Source organism: Clarias gariepinus, chromosome 12 (assembly GCF_024256425.1).
Source record: "Clarias gariepinus isolate MV-2021 ecotype Netherlands chromosome 12, CGAR_prim_01v2, whole genome shotgun sequence".
NCBI classification, from domain to species: domain Eukaryota; kingdom Metazoa; phylum Chordata; class Actinopteri; order Siluriformes; family Clariidae; genus Clarias; species Clarias gariepinus.
This window is the reverse complement of record NC_071111.1, coordinates 24,328,482-24,352,568: the sequence shown is the minus strand read 5'-3', so window position 1 is coordinate 24,352,568 and position 24,087 is coordinate 24,328,482. Positions and strand designations below refer to the sequence as shown.

The 24,087-nt window shown below is 39.8% G+C and overlaps 1 protein-coding gene and 1 pseudogene across 1 annotated transcript in view; one reads left to right on the top strand and one right to left on the bottom strand.

Annotated features, from left to right (window-relative positions):
* LOC128534113 (uncharacterized protein C12orf56-like) overlaps positions 1-22,302 on the top strand; it is a 61,854-nt gene extending 39,552 nt beyond the window's left edge. The window contains 10 exon segments of the mRNA XM_053508416.1: positions 17,860-17,949; positions 18,387-18,476; positions 18,567-18,600; positions 18,603-18,661; positions 20,367-20,436; positions 20,716-20,756; positions 20,758-20,791; positions 20,868-20,921; positions 21,028-21,155; positions 21,995-22,302. Coding sequence (XP_053364391.1) covers positions 17,860-17,949; positions 18,387-18,476; positions 18,567-18,600; positions 18,603-18,661; positions 20,367-20,436; positions 20,716-20,756; positions 20,758-20,791; positions 20,868-20,921; positions 21,028-21,155; positions 21,995-22,136 — 742 coding nt within the window. The 3' untranslated portion in view covers positions 22,137-22,302.
* Positions 22,303-23,456: 1,154 nt separating this feature from the next.
* The window catches only part of LOC128533837 (NACHT, LRR and PYD domains-containing protein 12-like), a 76,921-nt pseudogene continuing 76,290 nt past the window's right edge, over positions 23,457-24,087 (bottom strand).

Here is a 24,087-nt window from a genome sequence, read left to right as displayed (position 1 = left end):
CGAGATGCTGCGTGAAAACGCTATGGGAAACATCTTGTCATGTTGCCGGTTGTGAAGCATGTGTGTATCAAACACGCCAAATTTTGGCTTATATAACCTCGGTCGGGTGACGTCATCTGATGAGACGCACCTGCAGGTTATAAATAGGAGTGAACCGGAAACATTCCTCAGATTGATTTGTCTGAACGGACGTCCGGTCACGTAGGCAGTGCGGCATTGGGACGCAGCATCTCGTTCCCGCCTTTTCAGGGAACAGGGTTACAGCAAAGTAACCCGAGACGTTCCCTTTCAAAGGCTACACTCGATGCTGCGTGAAAACAGTATGGGAACGAGAATACCAACGCCGCCGCACTGCAAGTGTCTGGACCCCAAGGTTGTGTAGCGTGTGCGCACAAAGCCGAGAAGGTCTCAGAACTATATCTGGGAAGCTGACTCGAGGACCTGTGAGCCCGGAGTGGCATGAACATCCAGATTATAAAATCTAACAAATGTGTGCGGAAAGGACCACGCCGCCGCATTACACACTTGCTGCAGGGGAATACCTCCTGCTAGTGCAGTAGATGAGGCGATCCCCCTGGTTAAATGAGCCCTGGTTCCTAGAGGCAAAGTGAACCCACGCGCCTCATAGGAGAGGGCAATAGCATCTCTCACCCAGTGTAGTGGCGGCCGCCCCCCCGGTTGCGGCCCCAAAACATGTAAAGGCTGCTCTGACTTATGCCACTGGCTGATGCGGTGGATGTAAATCTGAAGAGCACGTACTGGACACAGTAAGTCTCTCCTGCTCCGAAGCTGTAAAAGGCGGAGAACAGAAGGCTTCAAAAACAATAGGGTGCATGTTGAGAATGGAACTTTCGGAAGATAGTTCAGTGAGGATGCCAAATGGCCCTGACTAGCCCAGGGGCGAAGTCTAGGCAGGATGGGGAGACTGACAGATCTCCAATCCTCTCAAAGAGGTAACGGCCATTAGAAAAACCATCTTAAAGGTCAGGAACCTGAGGCGCTGACTTTAGTGGTTCAAAAAGAAGGGTGTCAATTGGCTCTTCGAGCACGATAGATAAAACCCACAAAAGGGACCGTGTAACAGTAACCCCACCAATCAGGACGTGGCAGGCTGAAATAGCAGTTACGTACGTCCTGAGGGTACTAGGGCACAAGCCCGAGGACAATTTTTCTTGCAGAGACGCCAGCACTGAAACATTTCGGCAGTGGACTGGGTTTACCTGCTTCGTTATGCACCAACTTTTAAATACATTCCATTTGAGGGCATAAGCTCTTCTAGGGGAGGGAGCCCTAGCACTTAGAATAGTCTCAATTACGCTGGCTGAAAGACCAGCTTGACTTAGTTGGCCCGTTGTGGCAGGCTGAAATAGCAGTTATGTATGTCCTGAGGGTACTAGGGCACAAGCCTGAGGACAATTTTTCCTGCAGAGACTCCAGCACTGAAACATTTCGGCAATGGACTGGGTCTACCTGCTTTGTCATGAACCAACTTTCAAATACATTCCATTTGAGGGCATAAGCTCTTCTAGGGGAGGGAGCCCTAGCACTTAGAAAAGTCTTAATTACGCTGGCTGAAAGACCAGCTTGATTTAGTTGGTCCCGTTCAGGGACTGAACGTGAAGGTTCCAAAACTCGGGCCAGGGATGAAATATCGTCCCCTGCGCCTGAGACAGAAGATCCCACCTCATTGGAATCACCCATGGTGAGCCGTTGAAGAGGGATACTAGATCCGAGAACCACACTCTGGTCGGCCAACAGGGCGCTATCAATAAGAGGCGCAAACACTGTTGATGGACCCTCGCCAAGACTCCCGGGAGCAGAGCTATCAGGAAAGCGCATAAAGGCGTAACCAGGGCCATGTACGTGCCACGGCGTCCAGACCCGGGGTAGCTGGAAGAGTCAGAGAGTAGTAAAGGGGACATTTGCTGATCTTGCGAGGCAAAGAGGTCCACCTCTTCTACCTGAAATCTCTCCCAGATTGACTGACTATTTCGGGGTGGGGTTTCCATTCCCCGTGTGTCAGAGATTGACTGGACAGAACAACTGCTCCCACATTCATATGCCCTGGAATGTAATTCGCCCTGAGGGACAGGAACCTGGTGCGCTAGCTTTTTAGCGGCGCGAGCACGGTCCGCCCTGGCGATTAATATATGAGACTGCCATAGTGTTGTCCACCCGCACTAGGACATGGTAGCCTCCCAACTGCTGGAGGAAGTGCTTTAGGGCCAGAAATAGAGCCATCATTTCGAGGCAATTGATGTGCCGCACGAGAAGATGGCCTCTCCAGCTCCCTTGGGCTGGACGGTCATCTAAGACCGCACCCCAGCCCATAAGGGAAGCGTCTGTCGTTAGCATCTGCGACGACAAGACGAACTTAGAGTGGGACCCAAAGTCAGAAACCGGGGTCTGAACCACATAGGAAGGGTACGAAGCACCTGGCGCGTAACCTTTATTGGGGATTGGCCCTAGAGTGAAATCCCCTGTTTTTTTTTAGCCACAACTAAAATGCTCTCATGTGCAGAAGACCCAAAGGTGTCACCGTGGATACAGCTGCCATAAGAGCTAAGATCTATGAAAGTGATGGTCACTTTCCGGTCTAGCTTGATTTCCTTGAGGGTGTTGAGAATGGATTCAACACGAGCGGGAGACAGCTGTGCCCGCTTACGATCGAATCCCATGTGACACCCAATATGTTGTCCTCTGAACAGGAAAGAGCACGCTTTTCATGGCGTTGAGTCTCAATCCTAAGAAACAAAGATGAGCTAGGATGACATGCTGATGTCAAAGCGCTAGCTACTGAGACTGGGCCAGCCAGTCGTCTATGTAATTCAAATACGGATGCCCTGGAGTCGTAAGCGCCAGAACTAGATCCATGCATTTCATATATGTGCGGGTAAGAGAGCTAGACCAAATGGAAGGACTCGATACTGGTAAGCTTTGCCCCCGAAAGCGACCTTAGGAACCTCCTGTGTTGTGGCAATATTTCTATATAAAGTAAGCGTCCTTCAATCGATTGTCCCAAGTCAATCGCTTGGTAGGACTTGAGAGCAATCACTTTGACAGTCAATATTTTGAAGCTGTATTTATTTATTTTAGATAGCGGAACAGCCCGCAAAAATCTAAAAATTGGACGTAGCCCCCCGTTCCTCTTGGGAACCAAGAAATACCGACTGTAGTAGCCTGACTCACTGTCTGGTAGGGGGAACATGTTCCATGGCCCCATTTCCCAGCAACTTCTGTCAGCAGATGCGCACTTTCCGGGTTTCACGGAAGTGGAGACCACGCCGTTGAAACACGGAGGGTGATGTGAGAACTGCATCCTGTAGTTTCTCTCTACAGTGCTTAGTACCTAGTAGTAAATAAATATATATACAAACACCCACAGTGTTATAATAAAATGCACCATTTTTTTTACCTATTAATACATGAATGTTTTGTTGATTAACTGTGTTTACTTTATAATTAATAACCTCGCATTTAGAAGGAGAAAATGATGAAAACTTTTGTAGGTGGGGCTGTGAGCCTGTGATACACTGACTAAACTTACAAGTATGTTGGAAAAATAATAAATACAAAGACACTAATATTTAAAACTCTTATAATTGCAGACAAATCCGTTTTAATAAAATTGAAAGCAATAAAGTAAGCCATTTTTTCCTCATGCAGTTACAAACTGAGTCCACAAGAGGGCAAACAAGCAGCGTGTATGATGATGTTTCTCTGTAAGATTTGGAACATGTCCAAAATGGTGGCAAGAATTCCACAGACTGTCTGGGCTTTTTTAAGTTCAAATACGAGTTTGTACGGAGCCCTGGTACGGAGCCCTGGAAGTCACCTAGACTGTTTTTTTTTCTCCTCTAGGTGACTTCCAGGGCTCCGTAAAGTTTGCGAATTGTAACGAAGTCAGTGGACTCATCTACAGACAGCAGGAAGGATAAATGTACTGTATTTACTCTCTTTCCTGAACTGTGACCTTTTGTTTTGCACAGTGGTTCACTAGCTAGTGCAGTCAAGTCATAATTTTTATTGCAACAGATAACAGTATAATAAACATCTTCACAAATCTTAATCTGTCGTTTTGGATAAACGTGCCTGTTTTTTTAATTTAGTTTTTTTTTTTTTTTTTTACATAGTGAATTATCTGTTACCTGTTTTCACTCCACATGTCATTCAGATACACTGGCTTCCCACAGATTCCTCAAATAATAATAATAATAATAAAAAGCTGAATGCATTTGGTACAAGAATAGAGAAGTGCACAGTGTCATAGAAACAGGAGTCCAAAAAGTAATCCAAAAGGCCAAGCTCTATAATAACGGTACTTTAACACACTTACTAACTAAGCATGAGTCTTTTTGATTCAAACAACCTAAAATTCCTATCACTGAGATGCTACATTTACATTTAACAGAAAATGAATAGCAGAAAGTGTCCTGTGGATGATCAACTTTACACACACACTTAATCCTTTATCCTTTAATAATCATTTTACATGTACTGTATATCATTTGCAGGTTCTGATGATCCAAGTCTTTGTACTGAATACCTCACATGTAGCCAGACTTGCTGGAGAAACTTTCTAGGGGCTTTAGCTCCCAATTATAGTATTATGTTCAGTTTGGTACATTCGCTTTCTTGAACGTTACCAAGTTAAAGGTTGCATGTTGTTGTTGGAGGATGTTATAAGATGATTTATTTTATCGATAAAAGTGAAATTAAGAGCATTTCCACACACACATGGTGACAAGAACTTTGGAATGAGACTACGGGTACACGGGTCAGGTTCATATTAGTTAATGTCAGGTCTACAAATCTTAAAGTACAGTTAATCATTCAAATACAAAAACATATACATAAACAGTAATCTAGTGCTATAAAGAGCAAAAATAATATAAGGAGTAAACAACAACTATTATCTTAACTTTAGTAACTGACAAGTATAAACTTCAAACTATGCTTTTATATTGAGCTAGTAATATATAATATAACTACTGTATATGACTTCACTTTAGGCTTTAGGAAAAAGGATTCATTACAGGTGATGAGTCATTCGGAAATCAGGAGTCGACTCTTTGAATCGGTTCATAGTCATATTTAGGACTTTATTAGCTTTGATACAATACGCTTTAAAATAATTTGTAAATTGTTATAATTCACAAAAAACGCTTTTTATTATTTATTTATTATTATATATACTTCTTATTATACAGGCATTAAATACACAACCTCAACAATAACTGATAAAATTTAGCACAGTCACACAGTCACTTTATTACATATCGTTGCACATAGATCACAGATTATAACTTTATTCTCTATAACTTATATTGTATATTAACTATATACTAGTCTTGTTGTACATATATATTCTTTTATTTTTATTAGAGTGTTTTAGTTGTTGTTGATGTTTGTTTCTCCACAGTCTGGAAATAAAATCTGGCATCTTCAATCTAAGTGCTAAAATTATCTAAATAAATCTTTTGTTTAGGAGATTTTACTCAAATTAAAATTATTATATCCACTTTGTGGATTAAATGTGGTCAATATGAAAGGAGATAATTGACATACTTGGTAGAGCTGCATGGTAAAAAAAAAAAAAAACAATTACAACCTTAACTATGTTTAATAGTGAAAGTATGTGCATTTTCATACAGACAAAGATAAAGGAAGCACATTTAAAATAATAAAGAAATAAAATATAAAAAAGAAATTGCTTAACTGTGTGCTTTCTGTGTGATGTAATGTGTGTTTATAGATAAGCCAAAGTCAGAAGTCAAAGTGACTTTTATTCTTATTTCACCCACAGACAGTAGTTACAGTACATAGTGAAACTAAATAACATTCCTCCAGGACCATGGTGTTATAAAACAACACAACTAACTGAGACACATATATAAATATCTAAAATTATACTAAAAGAAACCCAAAATACATAAAGTGTATAAGTGAAATGGTGATAATGAGCATATTTAAAAATAGTATTATAATATCTTCTTCCTCTTTTGGCTGCTTCTGTTAGGGGTCGCCACAGTAGACCATTTGTCTCCATCTAACTCTGTCTACCAGATCTTCCCTCATCACTCCAACCTCCTGCATGTCCTCCCTCACCACATTCATATTCCTCCTCTTGGACCTTTCTTTTCTCCTCCTGCCTGGCAGCTCCATCTCTAACATTCTCTTCCCAATAGACCCCTCATCACTCCTCTACACCATGTCCAAACCATCTCAATCTGGCCTCTCTAACTTTGTCCCCAAACCTGAACTGTCTCTCTAATATACTCATTATTGCAAGATATTACAATATAAGTATAATAATTGTAAGGAGTGTAAACATGCCATGCTGCTTGGGTCAGAATGAAAATTAATAAAATACAGTATTTTTATTGTTTATAGCAGCCAGTTAAATAATGTTCAAAAAAAGGAATTATGATTAAGAGTGAAATGGAATGGTATCCAATGTAGTGTGTGTGTGTGTGTGTGTGTGTGTGTGTGACTGTTCTTGTTAGTGAAGTAGGCTGATTCTAGCTTGACAGGTTATTAACAGATCCCTCCAATTAAATTCCCAGGAAGCAAGTCTCTCAGTTTAGGATGCTTACTAAAAGAACACACTGAAAAATTTGTAAGGTTTAGGACATGTCCCCAAACTGTTAAGCTTAAAAATAAAAGTTTTGAAATTAATTAAAGAAGTATTATTGATTGGTGTATCCACCACACCTTGATACACTTACCGGCCGGCCTCGAACTGGGAGAGAGGGACAAACACACATACACACATAATGTGTTTAAAGTTTTTAGTTTATTATCAGCAAAAAGACCAGAGATGGGTAGTAACACATTACCTTTCGTTAAATTTACTTGAGTAACTTGAAAAAAAAAAACTTCTATGCATAGTTTTAATGCTCCATACTTTTTACATTTTCTTGAGTAGATTTGTGAAGAAGAAACACTACTCTTACTCTGCTACATTCGGCTCTACTCGACTCGTTACTTTTATAACCATTTATTCTACACATGCGGCCGGTGGATCTACCGCATGACTGTTTAACCAATCAGACACAGCAAAAATAATCACATGACTCTGTTGGACCAATCAGTCGCAGTAACAATAATCACATCTAGTCACATGACCACACCGGCGGTGTATTTATAAAAAATTTTTATTTGCTTTTTTTTTGTGTAAACATTTACAGTAATTATATGCTTTTCATAATTCTTTGATCATTTGCTAAAGTTCATAATCATTCATGTATTGTATTGCTTCATATTTATAAATGACATGTTATTTTGGGATCGGCATGGTGGCTTAGTGGTTGGTCGCCTTACAGCTTCAGGTTCCAGGTTCGATTCCCGACCAGGCTTGATTCCCCTAGAGTTTGCATGTTCTCCCTGTGCTTGGTGAGTTTCCTCCCACAATCTAAAAACCTGCAGATTACTCTAATTGGCATTCGCAAAATTGCCTGTATTGTGTGTATGTGTGCCCTGCGATGGATTGGCACCCTGTCCAGGTCCCCTGCGACATTGTATACAGGATGAAGAGGTATAGACGATGAGTGAGTGAGTGAGAGAGCTTATGAACATATGAAAAGGCCATTAAGAGTCGTCTCTTAACTGATGTTCTGAGTTTAAAAAGCTTATGTGACACACAGGCCAGTAAACACGTTAATTACTTTGTTTAGGCCCACCAGACAGACAGTCAGACACACACACACAATACTTTTTTTCTTTTAACATATTACAATATTAAAATAAACCATCTGTTAGAAGTTAATTAAAAAATAACAAAAAGAATAACATTTTACCCTGTTCATTTGTCCCTTTACCTTTCTTTCATAATTCACCTGAAAAATAACGATTTCACAAAATCCACTTTTTAGAAAAAGTAAAAAGACCAAGCACAAGAACCCCTCAAAACACATCAGATCACACACACACAGGTTTTATCTCGAGTAAAGGCCCAGGTGAAGGAGGTCTAGCTACCACCAGCAGAGGGAAAGTTGCATGACCTGAAAAATAGGAGACTGGGTGGTGGTGAAGGACCTCAGGAGAAAGAACCGGAAGGCCAGGAGGTGATCGGGACCGTTCCAGGTGCTCCTAGTGACACGGACAGCAATGAAGGTAGCAGAAAATGTGAAGTGGATCCACTCCAGCCACTGCAAACGTGTTCCAGAACCTGTGAACCTGGGAGAAGAGAACACAGAGGTGCTAACCCCTCCTGCTAGCCCGAACAGAGCCACGTCCACACGCAAAGTGGATAAACAAGCTGTAGTGATATGAACCACACAGAACTAGATTCACAGATTAGAAAATGTAGTAGGAATTAAGGGTACAGCCCTCTCCTGGCTCAGATCCTATTTGACCGATCGGTATCAGTATGTAGACTTAAATGGTGATTATTCTGCATGTTCTCTAGTGGAGTTTGGCGTTCCGCAGGGTTCAGTTTTAGGTCCACTGCTTTTTTTCCTTTATATGCTTCCTCTGGGCAACATAATCCGTAAGCATGGTATTAGTTTTTATTGTTATGCTGACGACACACAGTTATATGTCTCAGCAAAACCTGATGAGAAAAAACAGCTTACTAAAGTTGAGCAATGTGTGCAGGACATAAGAAATTGGATGCTAATTAACTTCCTTCTGCTTAATCCGGATAAGACACAAGTTCTAGTCATAGGACCGCATACAGCTAGGAGTAAAATTTTAGATCACACCGTAACTTTAGATGGCCTTTCTGTTCCATCAAGTGCAACAGTGAAAGACCTTGGTGTGATTATTGATTCCAGCCTTTCATTTGAAGCTCATGTAGATAATATTACCAGGATAGCATTCTTTCACCTCAGAAATATTGCCAAGATAAGAAATTTATTGTCGCTAAACGATGCAGAAAAACTAGTTCATGCTTTTATCACCTCTAGGTTGGACTATTGTAATGCCTTACTGTCTGGTTGTTCAGCTAGATGCATAAATAAGCTTCAGCTAGTCCAGAATGCCGCAGCGAGAGTCCTCACTAGAACCAGAAGATATGAGCACATCACCCCTATCTTATCTTCACTCCATTGGCTCCCTGTGAAATTTCGCATTGATTTTAAAATACTACTCTTGACATATAAAGCATTAAATGGTCTCGCGCCGCAGTACCTGAGCGAACTGCTAGTGTCTTACGATCCGCCACGCCTACTTCGATCAAAGGATGCAGGCTGCTTGTCAGTACCGCGTATTATGAAAAATACAGCTGGGGGCAGAGCTTTTTCTTACAAAGCCCCAAAGTTATGGAATAGTCTTCCAAATAGTGTTCGGGACTCAGACACAGTCTCAGTGTTTAAGTCCAGGCTAAAAACCTATTTATTTAGCCAAGCATTTTTATAAATAGATTTGCCATAGGTAAAGAAGCAGATCTGGGGGACTCATGGACGTAGAGTATTATGGTGAACTGGTATGTTTGGATGCTGTCTTCCTCACTCTCATTGATCACTCAGGTTTGCTGACGGTGAGGTGATTGTTTGCTTTACATGTCAGGAAGCCCTCATGTTTGTGTTTCCTTCTGGCTCTCCCTTTTAGTTATGCTGTCATAGTTAGTCCTGCCGGAGTCTCTGCTTGCACTCTACAATTAATATACATTTACATTATACATTGTGTGACTGTGACCATACCTAACTGCCATCTCTCCTCTTCTTCTCTTTCCCCCCTCTTTCTTTTTCCTCTCTCCTCCTGTCTCCCCCTTTCACTCTTTCTCTCTTTCTCTGTCGAGCTACACATGTCGTTCCTGAGCTGCCAGTGATCCAGACTCCCTTTGCCCTCCGGACCTGTCTGACCCATCCTGGTGCCCTGCTTCTGGCTGAAGATCTCGTCACATGGATGCCCCGTGTGTCTCTCTGGGATGCGTCTGGTGTCTGGAAATGATTCTCTCTACCTAGAAAATGGTTCTGGCCTTGACTGGTGTTGGCAACTGTTTCTCTGGGGACTTGACAGTTCGATAGTTCATGACTGGAACTTCTTACAAGTCTACCTGGGTCTTCAATAACTACCTGGACTCCATATTAACATCAATTAACATCAGCTATTATAGCTGAACTGCCTCCCACCCTACACACTGTATAAATGCAGATCATTTACTGCTTTCTGTTTCACCCAGATGAGAATGGGTTCCCTGTTGAGTCTGGTTCCTCTCAAGGTTTCTTCCTATTACCATCTCAGGGAGTTTTTCCTTGCCACTGTCGCCCTCGGCTTGTTCACCAGGGACAAACTGACCATTTTGATTCATACAAATTCACATTTCATACAAACTTAAATAATTCTTTTGACTGTGTAAAGCTGCTTTGCGGCAATGAAAATTGCTAAAAGCGCTATACAAATAAAATTGAATTGAATTGAAGTTATAATTTATGTCTGCAGGTGTCGCTGGCTTTGGCCATGCGTTTTTTTTGTTTGTTTTTTTTACTGCAGAATAGCTTCCCCATCACACACCTCTGTCTTGATTTATGGTGTAAATTCCTGTGCCTCTTTCCTATAGCTCTCTTACTGTGTACTTTTTAGCTGCTATATATATATGGATTATTAATGCTTATTTAAGCATTAATATTCCACTGGTGTCAATATCAGAGGCATAACTATCTTGTCAAGGGTCTGAAAAATTATTCTCCCGTCTGGTCCCACATGTATTAACGCAAATTCACTATTGTTATTAATCACCCACATACGACTCAGCACTACCGGACCTGCCTCTGCTCTTATTAGTCTATATCTTTTTACTTTCCAACCTCCCACGCCTTCCTCTAAACGCATTATATCAAAATCTGGGTATGCTTGCAGCAGTGAAATGAGCGGTGTTAAACAAGGAAGTGAAGGGGGGTCCACTTATTCCTCCAAATTCTATTGTACTATTTATTACTTTTAAACGAATCTCTCTAAAAACTAACCCAATGAAAAAATAATTTCTCCATCCTAAAATATGATGTAAGTAATAAAGTGTGTTGCCATCAAGATCTAACACAACAGGTCTTAACGAGAGCCTATGTATCCACTCTCCCTTGTCACACTCTTTTTCTAAAATTAAATCCTTCTCAGGATTATTCAATAAACATCTATATCTTTCACTCTGATCTGACTCCAAAATTCTAAACTCCCATTCGCGCTTAGTTAAAACTTCTTCTTCTTTTATCTGCTCATACCAGTTAATTTCTCTAACTCCACTTATCATCTGATCTCCTCCATTTGTTATATTTAATATTTGTTTTATGTGTAACCTAGGTGCATTTATTACTTTATGCACTATGTTTATTGTTCTTAGTATTGTGTCGTTGACTACACAACACGTAAAGGTACCTTTTATATCTTACTTAAGCTTATCATTAATAACTAATATGTTGCTGCGCATATGTACACTAATCCAAAAATATTATTATTTTATAATACTACTATGCTGGTACATTCAACACCTGTACCACTTTCGTGTTACAGAGGAAGCTAATGTCACAGTGAGTTCTATGTCTAACGGCGTGTACCATAACCACACGTTTCCTTTAATACTATAAATATTATATGTATCACTTATATGCTTTTATCTTATACGCTATTATTTAAATGTATTTATTATATTTATTTAAATTGGGGGCGTTTCTAGGATCTTCCGTTAAGGGGGCCCAGCCCCCATACATGTTTAACACATATTTGGCTTGTTCATAATCAGTACTCAAATGAGTCTTCCTGATCACACATGCACGCACACACACTGTTTACTGTATAAACCTTTTTCTATGTACAGGTACAATCAGAAAAATTTAACCAGAAAACAGCATATAACTTTAAACTTACATTGATTAGCAAAATAAACAACACACCTATGAGGCTGGACAATGGAATAAACTGTGTGGGGGCCAATTGTGTCAAACATTTATCTGTTAATCATTTTTAATGTTATCATTCTTTTTTTGTTGTTGTTTCTATTCATTAAAAAGTAACTTTTTCTAAATCAAAGTGACAAAAACCCTACTCTAAGACTAATAAATGTATTTTACGATTTGGGACATTTTTTAATACAATACATTTATTACAAAAAAATATTTTTCTATCTCTGTAAATCACACTGCTATACAGTTAAACCGAGTGCACTGAATGTTGTCTGTCAGTATTTTTTATAATTTATGTGTATAACTCTATGGTAGTTAATGCCATATGCACTGTGCAAAGTTTTATATAGACAGTTTTTCCAATTAAAACAGTAACGTTGTATAAAGTAGACTATAGGTTTATAGAGTGTATTAAGGGCTTCATTTTCACTAGAGGAAACAGCTGGTGTGATGAGGGTGAACACAGCGAAGATTTAACTGATTAATCCCTCATGACATTTAGTAAACTGTATTTATGAAAAAGGACTGAACTGATGCAGATATAACAATTTATGGAAAAACACACCTTGACTTAATCCTCCCTCTGTGATGGTGAATTAAAGACCCGCTGAAAGACACGAAGGAGCCGAAGTCTGTCATCGCTTTCATATCAAATTTAAAGGGGACGATGGGCGACCAGCAATGTGTGTGAAGTTTATAGAGAATTTTTAGGGGGGCTGAGTACAAATGTTAGCGGGGCTAAGGCCCCCCTAAAAATGGCCTAGTGATCTCTATGCTAATAATTATAGCAAGTCAGAAAATCCAAAAAGGTGTTTTTGAATTCTTCTATCTTCTCATTAAGTTATCTCTAATATCGTATCACTTACTATATTCTTACACATACACATAAATTCAGGACTGTGCACATAAATTTAATGCACGCACACTTTTAAAGGACACTCACAGATACAAAAGACACACAGCACAAGCGTTTTTTTACTTTTCACAACAGTTTTTAACAATTTAAGTACTCAAAACAACATCAACAGTAAAACCTTTTATCACACAACACAACCTGGGCCCAGAAAACTTCAATACCACCTGTAGGAATTTTCAAATAGCAATCTCCTTTCGTTCCCTAGCGATACCTCATATATATGGGTTCAAGCCCTAGGGAATGTGATTGCAGCACTGTTCCTAGCGATACCTCACACAAGTGGGTTCTAGCCCTAGGACTCGAGATTACAGCACAACCACCTACAGGACTTTTTCACAATAACCACCTGTTCAGCTCCGCGTCTTAGAAACACCTCGCTTTTTAATGAGTTCTATACCTAGCGGCTTATTACAGGACTTTTTCCATCGGCCACATCTGAGGATTTGCTTCCGTCCTCTACCTAGTGATCTGCAGGACTTTAAGCCATCTGGGTCCAGCCCCACCTGTTGGCGAATCCTCGTGTACGGGCTCTAGCCCCAACACGGTGGCGTTACCTCAGATATCTTATACCATATATCAAAACGGACCATCTGGGTCCAGCCCCACTTGTTGGCGATTCCTCATATACGGGCTCTAGCCCCAACACAATGGCGTTACCTCAGATGTCACACAACACAAAAAATAATAAAGAGAATATAAACAACAAAAATAAGAAAACAAAAACTTTTGGAGATCTCCCAATTCTTTGTTACTTCATCCAGTCTTTTTATATTAAAATAAATGTAGCGCTTATTTTAACAATATTAGCAACATTCAACAAAATGTGTTCAATATACCTTAGGAGTTACTCCCTCCAGCTGGAAACACGCACACTAACAGACCATGAACTTCTAATGCAGAAATTTGATCAAACAGGTTTTCTGCTTACCTTTTCAATGCCGGCACAAGTTAATGGTCTGTCAGCCCGCGGTGGTCCCAGGTCCCCAGAGGGGTCACCCCTCAACGGCAATCGCAGTCGGGGGTCACCAATAAATGTGGGAGAAAATTCTTCCACCTGTTGATGTTGCTGTTAGTTTAAAATATCAATCAGTTAACAAGTCATTAACAAAGAGAATTAAAGAAGAATTAAAGAAGATTACGCCACGCAGAGCTGGATGAAGTAAGTCAGGCTTTTATTGCAGCAATGAGAAACCCAGATGAGCCAGCCTAGCCATGCCTTGGATCAGAACCAAAGCAGTGCCAAGTCCAGACTAAATTCACAGTCAAAATCACGCTCCTTTTATACAGTTTCTAAGAGGGGGGGATCTCCAGTCTCCTCCCCTGTACCTTCACCTCGTTTGACCACAGCAAAATTATAATCCATTATAATTCTCTTATCTTGTACCATTATGTCATACACCTCGCTATCTGACTCCTCTCCATGCTCATAACTCTTTCCCTTTATATTTACACCTCGTTATTTGACTTCTTCCTGCACTTATCTGACTCTTACTATGCTTGAAACTTCTCTCCATTATAATACATCTTCTTTAATAAGTATTTTCTATTATCTTTACACTTTTCATATCTTTTTTTATAAAAATAATAGGGGTGCCGCTTGTTTTCAAGGCTTTTTTCTTGTTTTTCTTTGGTATGTTCCTCATTTTTCACGAGACCAGCCATGGGTAAGCATCTCCTTTACACTATTTTACTTATTTGCCTTATTTTACCCCATTTAATGTTTTTATGCATTTTATTCTATTTTATAGCCAACTGCGACTTCTCCATTGATTACTTCATCCCTTTGGATGATTCGGACAGCCAGGGCAGTTCAGATCGTGTTCCTTCTGAGGAATTTTATTTCTGTTGATGGTTTTACCCTGGCCCCTCATGTTTTGTATTTTACGTTGGGCTTTTATACTTTGTATGTTATATTATTACCATGTAGATATGCCTTTTTATTCTGTGTCTACTCTTGTTAAAATATTTTATTCACAAGACTAGCTCTGTGTCTCTGATTTTTGCTATTTCTTATCTGCCCGTTCAGTCTGCCCACATGGCCATCTACACACACACACGCTGTCTCGCAGGGAGATTCCCCTGATTCTTTCAAGTTTAGTTTCAGTGTATAGTTTATTACATAGTTTCCCGTACACCTCGTTAGCCCCTCTTTTTATCTGGTTTCTAGTTTCTTGTGCTTATCTGGTATCTGTCACGATCTGGGTGTATTGGCAGGTGTTGAACGCCGTGGGCGGAAGGAGCAGGCATAGAGGCAGAGGGGTGGTGTAACCAAAAAAGAGTCTTTTTAATAATAATTAAACAAAATATAAATAAAGATACAAACAAAGAAACAAACAAACTTAAACGATACTTAACTTTGTGCTGACAGGGGCTCTCTGGTAAGACACATAACACGCCCTGCGGCGAGACACATAAACGAGGCGTGGAGCTGAAACGGGAGACACTAGAGAGGAACGGGAGACACTAGAGAGGAACGGGAGACACGTAAAGACGAGACGAGAGACCAAGAGAGGGACAGGACAAGGGCTAAAGACATGGCAGGCAATCAGCTAGGCATGGCTTTTAGCTAAACATGGTTAAGCATTGCTTAACCATGGCAGTTAGCTACACATACACCTAGCTAAGCATGTCTTTAGCCCCAACATGCACTAAGCTATACTTACCTAATAGCTAAAACACACTAGGGAATAGGGGCTCAGAAACACAGACAAGGATACCCAGTGGCTAGGCGAGGCAGCCCTCCAAGACTAAGGGAGGCAGCACTCACAAGCTAGTCGTTACTCCAAAGCCAGGAGGGACAGCCCTCTAAACCTAGGCACACTGGGACACTAGGGGGAGAGGAAACACAGGATAGCTAGAGACACAGAGGGGCTATGGCTAGAAGCATGCTAGTACTGTAACTGTACTATAACTCAACATAGAATTTAGCTACTCATGCTCCTAGCCACACACACACCTAACTACTTACCTGCTCTAGCTAACCACAAGAACACAGGAGGACAGGACTGAATCAGCTCCACTAATACAGACACACAAAACATACACAGAGACATTGCCAGTAAGAGAGCCCAAGTCAACACAACTAAAATCAAAGTACAAACTAAACATATAACTAAACAGAACAAAAGCCCACACATGTGACAGTGGTAATACCCAAAAATGCTCGACCCAGTTTCCCAGTCTAAACAGCTATTTATAGATTGGTTGATGGCTACCTCGGTTCAGGTGTGCACTGCATCACCTGACCGAGGTGCCTGCTGGGAAACTGAGTCGGCTAACAAAAACTACAAACTAAAAACAGTGACCTCTAGTGGAGGACCCTTACAGTATCTGTCACCTGATTATTTCTTCTGTCCTTGGGTTTTTGTTGGTTGTTCCAGGATTTTTCTATCCTCCCTGCTTTGCCCTTGTTTTTTCTATCTGTTGGTTGTTCCTGGTTTATTCTACAGTTCTCAAGAGACAGACCATGTATAAGCATCTCTTTATTTGGTAGATGCACATACTAGTTTATTTTTGTGTCTACTTTTATTAAACTCAGTATTCCTAAAACTGATCGTGTGTCTTTTGGATATTTGTCTATATTCTACTTAGACATGTATACGTGTATCCAACACTTGTTTCAATCCTTCATTAGGCCAAGTCCGACACCTGGCACCTTATCTTGTCACTCTAACCATTCCCTTACTGCTATGTTTCACGACCTGTCTCCTTTTCTCACTTAACCTCTATATTATTTCACTAAGATTAATATTACACTGTAAACCCTAATGTTGTCTTTACTTATACAATCAAGTAATGTTGACTAAACATTACTTAAAATTTTGCATTTTGGACCCATCACTTAAAAATATAAGTTCATTTAACTTATTTACCATCAAAATGCATAAACTTAAGATTTCAAGTGTTGTGAGCTCAAAATCATGATTAATCCTTTGGGGGAAAAAACATTTTCAAAAGGTCAATTTTCACAAATGTGAATGTGGCGTGGGCGGGGCAGCGGCTGACGACCAGCATGCTTTGCGGGGATGTCGGTGTGTTCACCATGTTGGGGAAGGGTGTTTGGGTTAGTGGCTTCGGCCCTGTTTGTGTGTGTGGGTAAGGGGTGACGTGTGAAATGTACTCCGGTTCATGCTGAGGCTGAATTGGATGGTGGTTCCTGTGTGAATGTGCTGTACATGCTGTACATGCTGTACATGCTGTGTGCCTAATAAAGTACTCTCCAACATTCTTTCCGATGGAAAATTGCAGCATTTTGTCATTAAAAAAATCTAAGCTTAAAAATGCTGTTCATTGTTTTATTTCAGTTTGGTGTGCACAAAGCTTGCAGTCAAATATAAGAACATTGTTTAACAGGTTTAAGTTACATTTTCATGTTGAGTTAACTTAATTATATAAGTACATTTAAAAAAAATGTATACCAAGTGAACGCAATTTTTTAAGTACATTAAATAAGTGCTAAGTTTGTTGAACTGAATGATTTAAGTACAGTCTACAAAACCGCCAAGTTTAATAAACTTAAATATGCAAGTTTTGGAAGATTCCATTACTCAATTAAATTGAGGCAACGAGTTTACTCAATCAATTTAGTCTAATTAACTTATTAGGGTTTTCAGTGTAGGTTGATTAATATTATCATATTGTTACATTGCTGCATACACAAATATATTTAATTAAAATATGCTTACACATCTGTCATCAAGGATGTGGGTCTGATTAACAAAAAAAAAAGAGTCACTGGTTCTGTATGATTTCTTGACATCATCTCATTTCATCTGACTAAAGAGTTTATAAAGCATGTGTAGGATGTTATAGATGGATGGTACTAATTAGGAGAATGTCTACAAAAGAATATCCAAAGCATCAGCATGGGACATTGTTACAGCCACCATCAACAAGTGCAGAAGACAAAATGCTTTGAGAACTTTTCCTCATGTAGGTAGAGCTTTTTCTAAAAGACGTGTTGGTGTCAAAACATGATGGCTTATCACACTGAGAACTCCATACTCATGATGAAGCATGGTGGTGGGAGCATCATGCTACGGTGCTGCTTCTTTTCGGCTGGGACTGGAGTGTGTGTGTGTGTGTGTGTGTGTGTGTTGTACAGTCACCTGAGCTCTATCTGTTCCTGGTGAAAACGCTGACTGTAAGCCTGCAGCTCTCTCAGGACAGATTACACACTGCAGACAGGCTACTGTAAGTCTGAGTCACCTGATCAAACCAAACACACCATTCAACACCATTAACACTGTTAGACTCTTCCAGTAGAACTCAGGAGGCTGAATTAGATTAGATGAAGTCAGACACTGTGTGTGACTCAATAATCCCCTCGGGTCCATACAGTAAGTCCTCTCCATGCTCTGTAATCTCTTCTACTAAATGATAAGAGGCGACTATTTAACTATTTTTAGCGTTAGTGCTACAATTAGACATGATGTTCCTTTATTTCACTTTATTTCCTTTCCGGTCAAAATTACATGAACATCATCTTTGTAGTGTTTAGGCGTTATATGAAGTGAGCCACGACTTTTTTGTAGCGATTGTTCCACTTTTAACCTCTGACTCACCTTGACTGGAACAGAACACCATCACCACCTCACTGATTCACTACAACACTGTGTGTCGGTCTCCAGGCTTTCCACGTTAGTGCTTCAGACCATAAGCCTGATGCTCGGTGAGACGGAGAAAGGAGCTGCTCGCTTTAGCGCACTAACGTCCAAGCAGTGAGTAAACTCAGATATGACTGGAGCCTGTGACTGTAGTGTATATTTATACAGTATGTTACTGTATCAGGAGCCTTTAATGTGTTGCAGGGGAAGCGTGACTGCAGACTTGCTCTTGGCTTTGGTGTGTGTGATCCTGAGCTAAAGCCTTACAACTGCAATTCTACATCTCACACAGAGGTAAGACACAACACTCTTATCTGTCTTGTTTGTGTTATTGCTGTACTGGATATACAGTGGTGTGAAAAACTATTTGCCCCCTTCCTGATTTCTTATTCTTTTGCATGTTTGTCACACAAAATGTTTCTGATCATCAAACACATTTAACTATTAGTCAAAGATAACACAAGTAAACACAAAATGCAGTTTTTAAATGATGGTTTTTATTATTTAGGGAGAAAAAAAATCCAAACCTACATGGCCCTGTGTGAAAAAGTAATTGCCTGAACCTAATAACTGGTTGGGCCACCCTTAGCAGCAATAACTGCAATCAAGCGTTTGCGATAACTTGCAACGAGTCTTTTACAGCGCTCTGGAGGAATATTGGCCCACTCATCTTTGCAAAATTGTTGTAATTCAGCTTCATTTGAGGGTTTTCTAGCATGAACCGCCTTTTTAAGGTCATGCCACAACAGCTCAATAGGATTCAGGTCAGGACTTATATGGACACCATATTTTACTGTTGGTATGATGTTCTTTTTCTGAAATGCTGTGTTACTTTTATGCCAGATGTAACGGGACATGCACCTTCCAAAAAGTTCAACTTTTGTCTCGTCGGTCCACAAGGTACTTTCCCAAAAGTCTTGGCAATCATTGAGATGTTTTTTAGCAAAATTGAGACGAGCCCTAATGTTCTTTTTGCTTAAAAGTGGTTTGCGCCTTGGAAATCTGCCATGCAAGCCTTTTTTGCCCAGTCTCTTTCTTATGGTGGAGGCGTGAACACTGAACTTAATTGAGGCAAGTGAGGCCTGCAGTTCTTTAGATGTTGTCCTGGGGCCCTTTGTGGCCTCTCGAATGAGTTGTCTCTGCGCTCTTGAGGTAATTTTGGTCGGTCGGCCACTCCTGGGAAGGTTCACCACTGTTCCATGTTTTTGCCATTTGTGTATGATGGCTCTCACTGTGGTTCGCTGGAGTCCCAAGGCTTTGGAAATGGCTTTATAACCTTTACCAGACTGATAGATCTCAATTACTTTTGTTCTCATTTGTTCCTGAATTTCTTTGGATCTTGGCATGATGTTTAGCTTTTGAGGTGCTTTTGGTCTACTTCTCTGTGTCAGGTAGCTCCTATTTAAGTGATTTCTTGATTGAAACAGGTGTGGCAGTAATCAGGCCTGGGGGTGACTACAGAAATTAAACTCAGGTGTGATAAACCACAGTTAAGTTATTTTTTAACAAGGGGGGCAATCACTTTTTCACACAGGGCCATGTAGATTTGGAGTTTTTTTTTCTCCCTTAATAACGTTAACCTTCATTTAAAAACTGCATTTTGTGTTCAATTATGTTATCTTTGACTAAGAGTTAATGGTTTTTGATGAGCAGAAACATTTAAGTGTGACAAACATGCAAAAGAATAAGAAATCAGGAAGGGGCAAATAGTTTTTCACACCACTGTAGTTTCAATAAGAATGAATCATCTGTGTCTGGACATAACCAGTGACTAGCAATATAAAACATAGGTAACACTAATAACACAAACAATACAATATTTCATTTCTAAAACCTTACTGTGTAGTAGATTCTCATTCTCTGGCATTAGACATAGAAAATGAAGTTTATATCTGAGTGGATTTGGTGTCATTTGTAAATAAATCAATGATTTTTTATTTTTATTTTTTAAAGAGCAGATAATGTAAAGTCCTTTATTATTCTTTAAAATATTTGTGTGTGTGTGGTCTCACAAGCCGAGTATCTGGACTCAGTATTTAATCTGCTTTTTGAGTTGGTGATGTTTTGCCATGAAGTCAGTCGTGCTCTCACACATTTACACACTCCTCATTTATAATGACATTATTGTATATATTCAGGTCCATAAGTATTTGGACAGTGACTCCATGTTGGTCAGTTTGTCTCTGTACACCAGGACAATGGATTTGAAATTAAACACTCAAGATGTGATCGCAAACAAATTAATGTATGTCACTGTCCCAATATTTATGGACCTGGCTGCATAACCTCAGTACAAAATTTGTCCACTGATGCAGATTTATAGACTTTTATTTGTTTGTTTAGTTTTTTTAAGGTGAGTCTCATGCAGAATGTAGGACACTTTCTGACTGTCCTGTGTTTTTCAAACACTTAAATCTCACCCTTTCTTTGTAAATCTCTTTAGAATCAAAACTAACTCTTCAGTAGATCGTAAGATTCACTAAGTTGTGCTTTGTCTGTGTTTAGCTCCTGTTTATGGTTTATCAGGCCCAGCGTGTGGTTCTGGTTCTGTCATTTCTGGTAAATCCATAATAATTGATATCAAATCCATGAGAATGTGATTCCTTTGGGAAAAGTAGATTAAATACTAGAGTTGATCCATGTCTATGTTGTTGTGTTGAAACAGTCAGAGTCTCCCTTGAGCCCGTCTCAGGCTGTCCTCCTGTACCAGCGGTGCCACTTGCTCCTGACCTGCATGCAGCACAACCCCTGTGTGAACACCTCCATTATTACAGAACTTAAAGAAGAGTTCAGGTGAGAGAGTCTGTTGTGGACGACTGGGTTTTATAAGACGGTGTACAAGCCGAGACAAACAAATGAGCTACTAGTATCAGATTTAGATCAGCAGATAACCAATGAGATCCAATCCTTCTCCAAAAGAGTTCGACTGATCCAAATGATCGTCCATTTACTGCAGTATTTTAATAATCTGATTATCAGAAACATCACAGTTAACACAATTCACATTCATCACAAAATAAGTGCACTTACAGAAAGGTGAGGCATTAAATGTAAAGATGTAGTTGTAGTTGATGTAGTTGGCTGCATTTGTTCCTCCCATTCAATACAGAGTTATTCTAACTGTTTATCTTTATTCTATAATCAAACTTTGCTATTCTTATAGGAGTGCTGTCTTACAGGATGACTGTAATGAGGACATGAGTATAAAAATAATCTAAATCATATGCTGTCAAATCAGCAGTTCTTCTTGTGTTGGAGATTTTGGATCAACGTCTTAAGCAGTGTCTCTGTCACCATTAAAACAGCCGATGTTTGTTTAAGTTGCAGCTCAGTTCCAGACACGTGTAGAATCGATGCCTTGATGTCATAAAGCTTTTCTGATGGATCATAATGACCCCACATACAACATACTACATCCTATATCCTATAATTTCTCACATGTAATATAAAATCCCACTTGAGTTTACAGCTGTTGGAATTTCCACAAACCACCAGACGTCACTCTGCTTCTTGTTTTAACTCTCAGTTCATCATAACAATCACCATCATGATAATGATTAATTTATGAGAATATGATTATAAGGGTCACTGAGTGATGACTTCTAACCTTTTACATACTGTTCCTTTTTAAGGTATTATGTGAGACAGTCCGGTCTGGAGGACAAGCGTCCCCTTCACTGTCCCATTAGTAGACCAGCACAGCATCTCCTCTCCCAGCTGCTCAGCCTGGTGATCACGAGGACTGTTTACAGCCATCTGTCTCTCACACATTAGTACAAATATTCATTTTTATCTTATTAACTGATGACCATGGATATATATAGAACTGGTGTATTATGTACTTTGTCAGTTGTGGAGATAAAGTCCAGTATACTGTGTGAAGGACAAGGAGGGACATTTATCATGAGGATCCTGTAACCAGGATAAGCAGCAAAATCAAATGCCATTTGTATTTATAAAGGATGTTTTTTATTTGCTTTCTTTGTGTAAACATTTACATTAATTATATGCTTTTCCTGACTCTATGATTATTTGCTAAAGGTTATAATCATTTACGTATTGCTTCATATTTATGAGTGACATGTTATTTTTGGGTCGCATGGTGACTTAGTGGTTTGCACTGTTGCCTTACACCTCTAGGGTCCGGGTTCGACTCCCAGCCAGACTCAATTCCCCTAGAGTTTGCATGTCCTCCCTGTGCTTGATGAGTTTCTTCCCACAATCTAAAAACCTGCAGATTACTCTAATTGCCATTCGCAAAATTGCCTGTATAGTGTGTATATGTGCCCTGCGATGGTTTGGCCCCCTGTTCAGGCCCCCAGCAACATTGTATACAGGATAGACGATGAGTGAGTGAGAGAGCTTAAAGTCAAAGGCCACGTATGAAAGGGCCATTAAGAGTTGTTTCTTAACTGACGTTCTAGCTGTTTAAAAAGCTTGTGACACACGCAAGTAAACACATGAATTACTTTGTTTACTGCCCACCAGGCACACACACACACACACACACACACATACTTTAAAAATTTTCTTTAAACATAATACAATATTAAAATAAACCATCTGTTAGAAGTGGATTAAAAACAAATAAATAAATTTACCCTGTTTATTTTTTCCTGTTTGTTTCCTTTCATAATTCACCTGAAACATAACGATTTCACAAAATCCACTTTTTAGAAAAATTGAAAAGACAGAGCACAAGAACCCCCCAAAACACCTCAGATCACACACACACAGGTTTTATCTCGAGTACAGGCCCAAGTGAAGGAGGTCTTGCCACAACCGGCAGAGGGAAAGTCACATGACCTGAAACCAGGAGACTGGGTGGTGGTGAAGGACCTCAGGAGAAAGAACCGGAAGGCCAGGAGGTGATCGGGACCGTTCCAGGTGCTCCTAGTGACACGGACAGCAGTGAAGGTAGCAGAAAGTGTGAAGTGGATCCACTCCAGCCACTGCAAACGTGTTCCAGAACCTGTGAACCTGGGAGAAGAGAACACAGAGGTGCTAACCCCTCCTGCTAGCCCCAACAGACCCACGTCCACACGCAAAGTGGATAAACAAGCTGTAGTGATATGAACCACACAGAACCACAACTCTCCTGTCAACTTTACTGTCTGTTAAAAGAAGAAGTGGCGTTACATCTAATGTGATATTTTTACATAGAAAATGTTGAAGTAAATTACATTTAACTAATGAATAATTTTTAAGTGAATTGTAACAATATTTTGGTTTTAAACATAAAACATCTTAAAAAAAAACTGTTACAAACATATTGCTACAAAGTTTTACATTTTTAAGTAATTTTTAACAGAAATAATGACATATATAACATTTTTTGTTTATGTATTTGATTAAATTATGGATGCTGTAAGCACTTACATACAATGTCATTTTAATTGTGAAGCCAACAAAACAGCAATAAAAAAAGCATTCATAAGAAAAAAGATATAATAAAAAAATAACACATCAAAAACACAGAATAATCACATGACCCATTGGCTGATGTTTCATATATTTCATAACAGAACTGGCAGATTTGATGACTTGTGTCACTCCACTTGTCCATGTTCACTCAGTCTGTGATTCACTGTGCACGATGAACACACACTTCTCACGTCTCTGAGTCTGTTTAATGTGTTATAACTAAATGAATGATGTGTTTATGAGCATGTTCTCTATCACCAACATGGAGAGGCAGGAACACCGGAGTCTAAAACCTAAATCT